At 44.5% G+C, this 14,580-nt stretch overlaps 2 protein-coding genes across 2 annotated transcripts in view; both read left to right on the top strand.

Annotated features, from left to right (window-relative positions):
- Window positions 1–14,580, top strand: part of LOC124217262 (two pore potassium channel protein sup-9-like) — a 61,216-nt gene that overhangs the window by 16,243 nt on the left and 30,393 nt on the right. The gene's annotated exons all lie outside the window — the stretch shown is intronic.
- Window positions 3,579–9,192, top strand: LOC124217264 (uncharacterized). Its single transcript, XM_046622670.1, has 4 exons — window positions 3,579–5,879; window positions 7,130–7,569; window positions 7,782–8,885; window positions 8,994–9,192. Exons 1-4 carry the CDS (start codon window positions 3,579–3,581, stop codon window positions 9,190–9,192), a joined length of 4,044 nt encoding a protein of 1,347 aa, XP_046478626.1.

Here is a 14,580-nt window from a genome sequence, read left to right as displayed (position 1 = left end):
TGTGTTTTGCGATTTGAAATTGAAAAAATTCTCAAAACCAACAACACTTTTCGCCAACCAACAAAAGTGGCGACGATCTCTGTACCTGTAATAAATTGGATATGTGACGATTTGTAATGGAAATAGGAAAAGAGACAGAGAGGGAGAGAGAGAGACGAGTTTGGGTCGAGATGGTTTAGTAGATCTACGTAGTTCGATAATATGAGCCGTGTCATAACAGTGAGTTAATGCGTAAATCCTGTACTGGTAGAAATTTTAATTGAATACAGTACAGAGAATCCAAAGACTTCGCTAACAATCTTTTTCATTCATTTTTAAAAATCGTCACCGTCTTGTATATACATCTATTATATCTGACTAAAAAACCTCTCTCGTCTTAATTTTATTTTACGGACAATTTTCTCCACACTTATCGTTTTATCTTTTCATTTATACATATGTGTGTTATTGTTATTTTTGATGTTTTTTTTTTCAAACTATCACGCTAAGTTCTTTAGACCTGCCACGAGTAGTGTCTCTTTTATATTGTAACAATAAAATAACGAATTCAAGAAAGGATGGAGAAATAAAAGAAAAAAATAGAAGTTTCAATAATTACATGAAAAACTCAATTTATCTTGGTGCCTGATTTTATGTGTTTGTGTCTTTTTCTGATTTTATTACGTAGATTGTAGAAGAAATTAAAATCATTACAGATAGGTGGAGCAGATATCAATTGATAGCAGAGATGCAATTATTTTGGCTGTATTTCCTGTTAATGGGAAAAAATTTCGTTGTAATTTGTAATGCATGAAATCATAAAAATAATTCACTAAACTTTTCCCACCTGGCTGCTTTGTTTCTTCCAAGCACCCAACATTTGAACAAATATCTTATTTTAATCGAATAAAACGAATTTCCAAAGAGCATAAGCATTAAATCCCAAACGTTCTGCTTTCCGATCTATTAACAAATTCTTCCGAAACCTTTCCGAATCACTACCACAATTATTTGACATTCTGACTTCAAATATTCGTATGAACTACATCGCCGCTAGAAACGGAGTTTGACAGCTGAAACTCAGGGTGGCCAGGCTGTACGACGAGCCAATAAAACTCGCTCATGCGCAGTTCATTTTCAAGTTTCGCGAGATTATCTTGGTAAACTATTGAGAAAATTAACTCATACTTGCGAAAACATACGGAATATTTCGTCGACATTCCCGAAGATGTTCCAAACCTGATTAAAATATTGAAGGTTAATTCTATCACAGTGCAACATAACATTTGGCACATACATCAACAATTCACCTGTTCATACGATTTACGAATTTTCACCGGAGGCTCTACAAGGTTTACTCAAGGAGTAAAATGCTCGGGACAAAGAAGTAAGTCTTTGTGATCCTCGTGGAGTTCTACAGGATAGTCCAAATCTACCTCCAGAAAGTAACCGATCGGCGAATCGTCCGGATGGTTTGTCATATCGATGTGCTGATACTCCCACTCGAACGAGCCGATTGGTAAATGCACGCTCATAGCTGCACCGTACAGATTATTCACGTCAAAATACGTAAGATACGATTCCACGTTACTAGGATCAAAATCTTTTCCCATGAATCTATTATTGGCCCGAGCGTGTCGATTAGAACATTGTGCTACGCCACCTCGAACGGTTCTCTCAATAAATAACACCATTTCAGGGTTGTCTAAAAGTTACAAATTTACATTAGTATGCTTCAGCATCGCGTCAAAAGCAAGTCCCGGTGCAGTGTAGTAGTGCAACGGATCTAAATTGTATGTTTTGAAGCAGCTAGTGCGGAAATTTTCGAAAATATCGGTAAGCAAAAGAGCATCGGTCTTTGAGTATAAATCTAAATGGGCTTCCAATGACTCTAAATGAAATTCACACCAAACATTTTTAGCGTGCTGGTAATCGGCGTCTGAAATATTTGCATCGCAGAGGTGCAAGTAGAAATGCTTCTTTGCAGGTAATCGCGGTTCACCGAGTTTCCCCCAACAATCGACGTATTCATAGGGAAAAACGCCTTTGCCGGTCATCAAACTAAACTGTGCGGGATGATTATAAAATTTACGTGTTATGTGCTTGTCGAAAATTTATCGATGCTGCTAGCCATAAGTCGAAACGAATCGATGAATCTCAAGTGCATCATCGTCCCATCAACGCGTTTGGTGAAGGATATATATTTTTCCTTATTTATGGGTAGCAGTGTAATTTCACCGGTAAAATTTGACACGAGGGATTTCATTAAAAAGTGAGAATCGTAACCGAACAAATTGTGAAAATCTATTGGAATTGTATGCGTCTCTCTGAAATTCAAATTACACCGATTATGAGCAGGACCACGATATTGACCCGTGAAGTGACAGTGATCGTGACACTTTTTCTCCTCAGGGGTAAACGGCTGTTCGCGCAACTTTATTATTATTATATTAGTTTGTAAATTTATCACAGCAAATACTTTAGTTTCGTTATATTCGTATGTTGTACCTATTTACCACGTATAAGGTGACTAAAGAGTCACAACAGTAGGTTTACTCTCTTATTCCACATGACAAGTAGTTCAACGTTATAGTGATTTAAATTACGTACTTATTGTCTACGCCAGAAATTCGTGGGCCGATACTTGAATCGGCAGTTACGTACGTTCGCTTGGCCGGTGAGGGCGCAGCGCAAGTTAGTTAGTCTCGAGTGCTCGAATAGGTAGGACGTGTTAGGTTTTCTTTAGACACGCGCGTCGATTATTTCGTTTCGCGTAGTTTTAAGATTTATCCGTTTAACACGGTCGGGGGAGACGTGGTTCACCCTCCGGTTGGGCCGGGGGTGCCCGTCTCCCGGGCGAGCGTCATTGCACTTCAGCGTTGGTTCCCGAGACGTCGGGACCGCTGTTTGCACGGCATTGGGCCACCATGACGCTCCCCATTTCCTGCTTCCACGAGTGCGTGGAAGTTGCGGAGCACGGTTTCTCATGGAGACTTAAATAAGTTGGCTTGAGATTATTGAATGATCGTTCAATCTAGTTGACAAGGAACGCACCAGCGACTGTATTATCCTGTTTCATGATGATCTGATTTGCAGTTAATAAACACTTGTCTTGCTTCGGCTTTTCCCTCTGCACCGTGAGGGTTTTTATGCCGAAGCAAGCGTCTTGTCTTTCCCGCGAAATCGTGTTATTTATTTATTCACCCTCTCACTCACTCATCCCATCCCGATTGCAGTTAGAGAAGAACTCTGGTCAGACGACCTAAACATGGTGCCCCGGGTGAGGAGTGAGTGATTGGGTTTTTCTTGTTCGTCAAGTTCGTGGTAATTTGTCATCTGGTACTGGCTGGTGCGTCTTGTATATATCCTGTACATGTGTAAGCCGAGACGAGGCTAAGGGGTTAAGGATTAGCGTGGCACAAAGGCCTTCGCGCGACACTCACTAACAGGCGATGTATTGTAATACGTGTTCGTATTGTCATCGTGTATGCCTATTACATTTGCTTTCCTCGATCAGTTGCGTTTGGTTCTTCGACTGTGATACACGTTTGTTCGGACCTTCCGAGTTATAATAGTTTTCAATCAAACCTCATCGCGACATGGCTCCAGTAGACTTACAGAAGCTTACTGCATTACAGCGGGCTCGTGAAGGCGAAATAGAAGGCTTGCGGCAGAGGTTAATAAGCAAACCGCGAGATACGCTTACGAAACGAGTCATTAAATCGCGACTTGACGCTCTAAATGAAATTTGGACAGAGGTTCGTAAGGCTCACGCTGAGATCATCGTTCGAGAAAACGCGGATGCCGACCCGTACGTCACCGATGATTGGTTCGGGCGAATTCAGGGTGTATATGAGAACACCCTTGACGAGTTTTTGGCGCTTCTGACTTCCGCGGAAAAGGTGGAAATAGAGGCCGTCACTGGACCCGCGGAGGCAAGCACCTCTGGAACTACCGGAACAGGTGTCGCGAAACTCCCTCGCATTCCTCTCCCAACCTTTTCGGGAAAGTATGAGGATTGGGCAAGTTTTTGCGACCTTTTCACTACGTTGGTGCATGACGTAGCTTCTCTATCTGACGCAACCAAGCTGCAGTATTTGAAGCTTTGCTTGACCGGTAGTGCCGCGGACCTAATAAAGGACGTCGCTACGACCAGTGCGAATTACATCAGCACATGGCAGGCGTTAAAGACTCGATATCACAACCCTCGATTGATAATAAATAAACATTTGGCTTCGTTCATGCGGATCCCGCATTTGAAAAACGAGTCCGCTTCCGAGCTCCGTTCCTTCGTTGATGAAGCTCAGCGAATAGTTCGTGCGTTAGCAAATTTAAAATTATCAGTGGAGCATTGGGACGTCTGGCTTGTCTTCGTGCTCTCTGAACGCTTAGATTCGGAGTCGCGAAGGTTGTGGGAAGCAGAGCTGAGCCAGGGTGACCTCTCGGAGGGTACCAGCTCTCTTGGTTCACTCCCGAAATTCACGGACTTGATAAAGTTTTTGGAACGGAGAACTCAGGCCTTGAATATGATCGCGCTCGAGTGTCGAACGGAGAAGAGGTCGGCTTCAACACCTTCTGCGGGACCCCAACCCCGTAAGGTTTTCCACGCTAGTTCTCCTCGATCACCGAATCCAACGCCGTACAAATGCCCGCTCTGCTCTGGTGCTCACCCCATCTTGAAGTGTTTCAAGTTTCAGGCGAAGGCTCCTTCTGAGCGGTTCGCTAGTATTAGACACTTACGGCTTTGTTTCATTTGTCTGATACCACATCAGGCGAGAGATTGTCCGTCAAGCGGAAGATGCACGGTTTGTCAAGGACGACATCACACGATCTTGCATCGCTGCGCTCGAGGAAAATATCAAGGGTCGAGCCGAAGTTCGGGAGGTTCTCGAGGCCCAGAAGGAGGTGGACCTTCGGAACCCCCTCCTGTCGTAAACTTGCATGCGGCGTGTCATTCGGTTGTCGGGCGAAGAGTTCTGCTCGCCACGGCGCGAGTGCAGGTAATGGGTCCGAACGGAAGCAGCACCTACGCGCGAGCACAGCTCGATCAGCGCTCGGAGTCGTCATTTGCTTTAGAATCCATAGTGCAGTTGTTGGGGTTATCAAGGAGACGCGCTTCCGTAACACTGTCGGGACTTGGTTCCGCTGAGACAGGAACTGCGACCACGAGGACGCAGCTGGTGCTGCAGTCCTGCGGCAATCCTAAATTCGAATTTGAAACAGACGCGCTCGTCCTCCCAAAGCTCACCTCACGTCTCCCATCCGATAGATTTGGTGATCTAGATTTGCAACAATTTGAGGGTCTCGCGCTGGCGGATCCGGACTTTTCGGTTTCCCAAAATGTAGACGTGATTTTGGGCGCTGATGTTTATGGCCAGTTGCTCCGTCCCGGCTTGAAACGGTTCTCTACCTCACAACTTGTCGCTCAAAGTACGGCTTTCGGTTGGGTGATTTCCGGTATGGTGCGGTCCGACAAACGGCGGACGGACCGAACTCTCTCTTCGTCGCCAACACAGGCACTTCACTGCTTGGTTGAACCGGATTTGGAGCAGACGCTGCAACGCTTTTGGTCTCTCGAAGATATTGCTCTGAATTTGAGTAGGCTGAGGCCCAAGGACGAGATCGCTGAGCATTTATTCAAGGAGACTCACAATCGCGACTCACGAGGTCGGTACGAAGTCCGGCTTCCTGTGAAACCAGACCGCCCTAGGGTAGCTAACGAGATTAGGTCAATGGCGCTTAAATCTCTTCCTAGTATGCAACGTCGATTTTCGCGAGACGCTCGATTGGCTGAGGCATACGGTAGCTTCATGAGGGACTACGAACGCCTGGGACATATGACTCGAGTCTCGGCCTCAGAAATACGGTGCGAGGACGCGTGGTACCTTCCACATCACGCAGTAATTTAGGCTTCGGGCGACAAATGGAAACTTCGCGTTGTGTTTGATGCCTCTCGGAAAACTCGCGAAGGGCACTGTCTGAATAACTTTTTGTGGTCAGGACCCTCCCTCCAGAGCGATCTGTCATTGATCCTCTTAAATTGGCGAAAAAACCGTTTTGCGTTTACCGCGGACATAGTGAAAATGTTCCGGCAAGTCCTGGTCAAGCGCGAAGACCAGGATTTGCAGAGAATTGTGTGGGCCCCGACCGCTGATGCCAGTCCTGTTGATTACACCGGCACACAAAAAAAATTGAGTAGAATGTGCATTTGACCGGACCTACCTACGGGTACGTATTTTGGTCCGCTGAATCCGAATTCGAGGTCAGTTTGACCCCTACACCCCCAAAATTTCGAGAAAACTTCGAAAAACCGTAAAAATGATGAAAATCGGCAGTTTTAATGATAAAAAAAATTTTTTGGAACTAAACTAAGCGTGATTTTCATGTATTTCGATCTGCTGAATATGAATCGAAACTTTATTGAGACCAAGAGCCATTTCAAATGTAAAAAAATCACACAAACTCTCCAAAATTCCGAAAAAATATAGTTTTCATGATAAAAAAACTTTTTCTGGTCCAATTCAGATAAAATTTTATATCTTTTCATGTCTTCAATTCGCATCTTAATTTTTTTAGTCTATTCACCCTCTAAAGCTGGAAAAATTCGAAAAATTGTAAAAAAATTGTAAATTTTTACAATTTTTTCGAATTTTTCCAGCTTTAGAGGGTGAATAGACTAAAAAAATTAAGATGCGAATTGAAGACATGAAAAGATATAAAATTTTATCTGAATTGGACCAGAAAAAGTTTTTTTATCATGAAAACTATATTTTTTCGGAATTTTGGAGGGTTTGTGTGATTTTTTTACATTTGAAATGGCTCTTGGTCTCAATAAAGTTTCGATTCATATTCAGCAGATCGAAATACATGAAAATCACGCTTAGTTTAGTTCCAAAAAATTTTTTTTATCATTAAAACTGCCGATTTTCATCATTTTTACGGTTTTTCGAAGTTTTCTCGAAATTTTGGGGGTGTAGGGGTCAAACTGACCTCGAATTCGGATTCAGCGGACCCAAATACGTACCCGTAGGTAGGTCCGGTCAAATGCACATTCTACTCAATTTTTTTTGTGTGCCGGTGTTACCGTTCACATACTGTCACGTACGGGACAACTTGTGCTCCATATCTGGCCATCCGCACGCTTTCGCAGTTGGTTGTTGATGAAGGGGTTAACCTCCCCCTCGGAGCTGAATGTCTCAAAGCAGAGACGTATGTTGACGACACCTTCGCAGGGGCGGAAGACCTTTCTACCGCGGTTCAGAAAAGACTCGAACTTATAGAATTGTTAAGATTGGGTGGTCTCGAGCTCGACAAATGGTCCGCCAATCATCCCGATCTTCTGCCACCTCAGGCACGACAGAACTCACCGAAAGAAATCGACGGCGACGCGTTGGTCAAAACCCTCGGGATCCATTGGATCCCATCGCAGGATGATTTTAAGTTCCGTGCAGCGGACGTGGAAGAGATGTCCACTGCTGCAACGAAACGTTCCATCCTTTCGAATATCGCGCATTTGTTTGACCCACTCGGGTGGCTAGCTCCAATCACTGTGACGGCGAAGGTCTTAATGCAGGATTTGTGGATTCAGAAGTGCGATTGGGACTCGCCTCTCCCCGCCGAATTGCGCGAGCGATTGCATACTTATTGCACGTCGTTGACACAGTTGCCACCTCTATCCATCCATCGTTGGTTGGGGGTCGCATCTTCCCGTTCCTACCAGATTCATGGTTTTCCGATGCGTCTTCTCGCGCATACGCAACCGTGGCATATTTACGAATTAACGAGGGAAATGGTCGGTTCAGTGTTTCGCTTCTCGCCGCGAAGAGCAAAGTGGCTCCCGTCAAAACGGTCAGTATCCCGAACTTAGAATTGTGTGGTGCTGCACTTCTCGTTAAACTTCTTTGCCATGTTAGGAAGCTCGAATTTCTCAGCTCACTCCCGGTCTACGCATGGTCTGATAGTCAAATAGTTCTTCAGTGGCTTCGAAAGCACCCATGCCACTGGAAAACCTTCGTCGCCAACCGAGTATCGCTTATTCAGACCGAACTTCCATCCGCCACATGGGCTCACGTCCCAACGAAAGAAAATCCAGCAGATTTGGCTACTCGGGGCTCAGACCAGGCAGAGTTAGCGCAGAATAACAATTGGTGGCGCGGTCCCCACTGGCTCTCTGATACACCGGAACAATGGCCACAACCAACAGCGAATCCGCAAACCCTCCACGTGAGGATCCGGCCGGACGAACCGCCGATTCTCACACAATTCTCGAGCTTGACTCGCCTTATTCGGGTAGTAGCCTTCTGTAGACGCCCCTTGCTTAATCTCCGCAGACGACGGGACGGTTCCGAACCGCTTCCCTCCTTTCTCTCATCCGTCGAGCTGGCAGAGTCGCTATTGGTGGTCATTCGCTTGTCGCAAGCAACCAGCTTTGCCCCAGAAATCGAACTATTGAAATCGGGAAAGGGCTTGCCGAATAGCAGCGGAATTAAGAAATTAAATCCATTTCTGGACAAGGTTGATGTCGTGCGGGTGGGAGGCCGCCTTTCCCAGGCTAGTCTCACTTTCGACCATAAACACCCCCCAATTTTAGCACGGCGCTCTGTACTCAGCGCGTTATTCGTGCAGTTCGCTCACCGCCTCTGCTTGCATGGGGGACCCACTCTGACCACGAGTATCTTGATACAACAGGTTTGGATTTTGGGCATAAAAAGATTAGTCAAATCGGCGATCCGGCGGTGTGTGACCTGTCAACGGGTTAAGCCACAATTTGCTCACCAACTAATGGGCGACCTGCCTGGTGACCGAGTACAGTCCGGACGACGACCCTTTTCGATAGCCGGTCTCGATTACGCGGGTCCGGTCCAGGTCCGTACCACGAAAGGGCGCGGGCACAAGTCTTACAAGGGGTACGTAGCGGTCTTCGTCTGTTTTTCTACGCGAGCCATTCACCTTGAACTTGTGAGTGATCTGACTACCGCGTCGTTTATTTGTGCGTATCGTCGATTTGTGGGTAGGCGTGGTGTCTGTCAACGACTTTACAGCGACAACGCTACTAATTTTCATGGAGCAGATAGTGAGCTCAAGGCTATGTTCCAACGAGCCTCCGAATTCTATCAAAGGGCGGCGGCTCTCCTCGCGAACGATGGCACTGATTGGAGTTTTATACCCCCGAACGCTCCCCATTGCGGAGGGTTATGGAAAGCAGGGGTCTAGTCGGTGAAACACCATTTGAAACGGGTCATGGGCGAGCATACTCTCACCTTCGAAGAGTTGTCGACGGTTCTTGTCGAAATTGAGGCCTGTCTCAACTCACGGCCACTGAGTGCGCTAAGCTCCGATCCTGAGGATCTCCATGCATTGACACTTTTCCACTTCTTTGGGGAAAGCACGTCGGCCTTACTCCCCGAGGACGATCTTTCGGACGAACCTCAGAATCGCTTGAACCGATTTCAGTTGCTACAGCGCATTCGAAATCAGTTCTGGAGACGTTGGTCCTCCGAGTATCTACTCCACTTGCAAGAACGAGGAAAGTGGAGAGAGACCCGCGAAAACTTCTGTATTGAGAGATTTGTCTTGGTCCGGGATGACAATTATCCCCCGTCGAAGTGGCCGCTAGGGAGAATAATCGAACTCCACCCGGGTCCGGATGGCCTTGTGAGGGTGGTCACGATTAAAACAGCAACTACCACTCTACGGCGGCACATCTCTCGTCTATGCCCGCTGCACCTCGAAGATAGCGACAAGGGGCGCAGGGCAATGCCGGAGGCGTAAGGATTCGTCTGTTGGACGAAGGCAGGCGGGATGTTCGCGCAACTTTATTATTATTATATTAGTTTGTAAATTTATCACAGCAAATACTTTAGTTTCGTTATATTCGTATGTTGTACCTATTTACCACGTATAAGGTGACTAAAGAGTCACAACAGTAGATTTACTTTCTTATTCCACATGACAAGTAGTTCAACGTTATAGTGATTCAAATTACGTACTTATTGTCTACGCCAGAAATTCGTGGGCCGATACTCGAATCGGCAGTTACGTACGTTCGCTTGGCCGGTGAGGGCGCAGCGCAAGTTAGTTAGTCTCGAGCGCTCGAATAGGTAGGACGTGTTAGGTTTTCCTTAGACACGCGCGTCGATTATTTCGTTTTGCGTAGTTTTAAGATTTATCCGTTTAACACGGTCGGGGGAGACGTGGTTCACCTTCCGGTTGGGCCGGGGGTGCCCGTCTTCCGGGCGAGCGTCATTGCACTTCAGCGTTGGTTCCCGAGACGTCGGGACCGCTGTTTGCACGGCATTGGGCCACCATGACGCTCCCCATTCCCTGTTTCCACGAGTGCGTGGAAGTTGCGGAGCACGGTTTCTCATGGAGACTTAAATAAGTTGGCCTGAGATTATTGAATGATCGTTCAATCTAGTTGACAAGGAACGCACCAGCGACTGTATTATCCTGTTTTATGATGATCTGATTTGCAGTTAATAAACACTTGTCTTGCTTCGGCTTTTCCCTCTGCACCGTGAGGGTTTTTATGCCGAAGCAAGCGTCTTGTCTTTCCCGCGAAATCGTGTTATTTATTTATTCACCCTCTCACTCACTCATCCCATCCCGATTGAAGTTAGAGAAGAACTCTGGTCAGACGACCTAAACAACGGCTTTTCGCAAATATAGCAATTCTTTGAGCGCATGTGACGATCGTGTTGCACTTGAGTAAGAGACTCCATCGGAATTATGTTTTTGACGTGTGACTCTACTTTAATCGATGAATCTTGAAGCTGCTGCATAAACCAATCTATGCAATCGACGCCGCGTTCACTGTGGAACTCCGATAAAGTCTCATCGTACGCGCAATGAACATAGTACGCTACACTGTGCGGGATATGCTTTTGAAGTTCACGTGTTTTACGGTTTGAAACGTGATTTTGGAATTCGTCAACCGGTATAGACTCTAATATGCATTCGAAATTGGCATAAACGACAAACGGGACAGTGCCTTTGATTTGAAAATTTGAAAATCTTTAGACTCGGGGAATTCCATACGCACTTTATATAGCATAATGCAATCTTGTCGATGATTGTCGTAGGCATGTTTCACGGTAAGGTGACAGAAACATCTCTGAACATAAAAACAGTTGACCGTTACGATTGGACAATTGTTTGCTTACCAATCGTGAAAGATCTCTAATCCAAGCAAATTGGAGTCTTGATGTTAACTCGCGAGCCATATTATTTTCTGGATTACTTTCAACCATCAGAAGATGAATCGTGTTGATGTTCACGCTATGCAAATTTTTACTCAAGTAAATTGGCACGATGACGCTTTTTTCCGATGTTGCATGATGTGAAAAAGTTTGAGATTCTATCCCGTATACATTAATTCGCAAATTATTTAATCTCACAACTCTTTTCACGTCGTGCAAAGTAGCAGAGAATTTGATACCTGTACAGTCCAACTCGGAAATATACCGACGATAATGGTGAGTCCTTTCAGGGTTGTTGTTGACAGGGTGGAGGACTGCAGTGATGGAAAAGAGAAGGCATCTTTCGACTTTGTTGTTCACGTTCACCACCGCTCTCTTCCGTCGAATATCCTTCGGTAACTCAACGAATGTCGGAAGCCCCGTAGCGAGAGGCTGGTACCGGTTGATGTTTACGGTGATATTGAGAATGTCGATCATGCTACACCCCTAATCACGTTGCTCAAAATCTTCAACCATCACAAGCAGGTCGTTCCTTGCGTGTGTAAACCAACCATGTATATCGCTCGAGGGGAGGATCTCGGTGCTGCAGGTGTTGAAGCTTTTAACTCTTTCCGCAATCCCATCGTGTTGTGTGTTTTCAAATTTGCACAATAATGTGAGGCTAACCTTCACATTTCCCTCCTCGCGCAGTACTAGCCTCAATCGCTCAACGATGACTCGCTGCGCGTCCTTCAGAAGGGTCTCCAAATTCTTATGCTGGAGATTTGTGACAACCCACGTTCGGATCCGGTTGACAAAAGCACTATTAACATCTTCCCGCTGTACGCCCGCAGGACTGCCGATATTGGCGCCTATCACCACAGTGTGCTGCTGCTACTGTCGCTGCCGCAGCTGTTGTTGAATCTTCGCTACCCAGGATTGTACAAGTGTGATTGCATGTTGAATTTGCAGTTTCACGCTTACGCTCGTTCTCGGACGCTTGGAAACATCACGCAGCAATTGAAGATTTTCCATCCCAACGCCAATTCAGTGCTTGAAGATATCGTCATTCTCCCGCTCAGGATGTAGCTCGTTCAACAACTTGTGCGCATTCTCCATCATCGTGAAGAGATTCGAGTATGTTTCGGCGGCTATGGCTTTAATGTTGATATAAATAGAACTTTGTAGAACTTTTGACTTTCACGTATCGTGTAAGACTGACGAGTCCCCGTCGGATGCGTTGAGCTAATACACGCTGATAGATCGCAAGAATTTGAGTGTGGTGGTTGGGGGTCCATACTCTGTACCACCCAGCCATCAAAAGATATAAAAATTTCAATGGCAAACAGGTCCGACCCTGCACACCCCAACCCTCATCAGCGTGGAGCATCAGATGGGAAAAATCGGTTAACGAATAGCAGGTAGTGAGCGACGTTTGACGGGGGAAAAATCTGGTCTTCCCAACTCTTGACCGACTGGTTTGTGTACATACCGTTTTGATGATTACAACTCTTTATAGCTAACAGGTCTGAGCCTGCAAACCTTAACACTCATTAGTAGGGGTGTGCGAATAATTCGAACTTACGAATTATTCGTTCCGAATCGAATATTAATATTCGATTCGAAACTCGAATCGAATAATTCGAAAATTCGAATTATTCGAAAGTTCCCGAATAATTCGAAAAGTTTCGAATAATTCGAAAAGTTTCGAATAATTCGAAAAATTTCGAATAATTCGAATTTTTTCCGAATTATTCGCGAATTATTATATAATTAGCAAATTTTCGAATATTTTGAATTCGGAGTTTGTTATGTTCAATATTCAAATAAGAAATTAACAATTGATATACATTTTATTTAAACTATTAAATATAATTACGCAAATAGAACAATTAGTATGAAAATTTACTACAAATTTTTGTTCAAAAATAATAAATACGATACTGAATCTGGTGATAATGAAGTTCGTTTATTAGATACAATATCACCAGCAGTGGAAAATAATCTTTCACTTTCAGCAGAAGTACAAGGTACTCCTAAATATCTTCTCGCCATAAGTGATAATCGGGGATATTTATTTTTTTCTTGTCGCCACTAGGGGTGTGCGAATAATTCGAACTCACGAATTATTCGTTCCGAATCGAATATTAATATTCGATTCGAAACTCGAATCGAATAATTCGAAAATTCGAATTATTCGAAAGTTCCCGAATAATTCGAAAAATTTCGAATAATTCAAAAAGTTTCGAATAATTCAAAAAATTCGAGTTATTCGATTCGAATTTCGAATCGAATAGTAATATTCGATTCGATTCGATTCGAACGATATTCGCACACCCCTACTCATTAGCGTGGGGCATCTGACGGGAAAAAATCGGTCAACAAAAAAGCATTTAGCGAGCTCTTGAGAAAATTTTCTCCACTTAAACTGTTCCCGCGTTACATTTTTGCCTGCATGTTTCGTGGTGTACACTCCATGAGCGATTGGGTGGTTGGTTTTTGATCATTGGAGGGTGGGTGTGTCTCCTTTCATACAAATTCTTATAGCAGTCTAAAACTTCTCACATATTGTGAAAATCCCTCCTGCAGAAACAGGTATTTGACAAAGTGAATGGTGTTTCGTGAGAAAAAAATTTCGCAATATGTTCAAAGCATTCAACCGCTAGTTTAAAGCGTTTTATTTCACCCCCACTATCACCTTCTCCTAAGGAGAACCCACTATTCCGCAGGTCTCGAACTGCATTTCGTGAGAAAATTTATTTTACTAACTATTCAAAGCATCCAACCGTCATTTAGAAACGTTCTATTTCACCTAACTACATGATGAAAAAAGTCGATCGCTGGAATATCGATTGATCGATAATGCGGCATAACCTGCGGCAACACCCACTAACACCAACTGTCGGTAAGATCGGAGATAAAAATTCCGCCGGTAAAAAATGTGCGCCATCTAATGGTAATAATTTGAATTGTCTACTCATCCGACAGCGAAAAAGTCAAAATGGCTGCTCATTCGACAGCACAAAAATTTCATTGTCAGACTGTCTGTCGGTGAAATCGAGCAAAAATACGGGTGGCTTCATCTATGTCAACGCTCCAGTCGGTAACCATGTCGTAGGTAAGCCTGATCATCGTGGAGGTAACATACCGACTGTCGGTAAGGTAGGAATCGGGGCTACTCTGACAGTACGCCACCAAGTCATGAGTTAGAACTCTTATAGGTATCTATACCACTTAAACGTATGATGAATATAATTGAAACGATTATTAATCAGACATAATAATGTAGCTGATCATTATTATAAGCACTTAGTATTACCTGGTTCTGTTTGAATCAGGGCCGAACTTGATTCAATTGAGGAAAATGGAACGTCATATAAATGTCTGTTCGCGAAATGATAAGATTTAGTAAAGGACAGTTAAG

The sequence above is a fragment of the Neodiprion pinetum genome, chromosome 4 (genome assembly GCF_021155775.2).
Source record: "Neodiprion pinetum isolate iyNeoPine1 chromosome 4, iyNeoPine1.2, whole genome shotgun sequence".
Lineage (NCBI taxonomy): Eukaryota > Metazoa > Arthropoda > Insecta > Hymenoptera > Diprionidae > Neodiprion > Neodiprion pinetum.
Note: the sequence above shows the minus strand (reverse complement) of the source record. Positions and strands in the feature narration are given on the sequence as shown.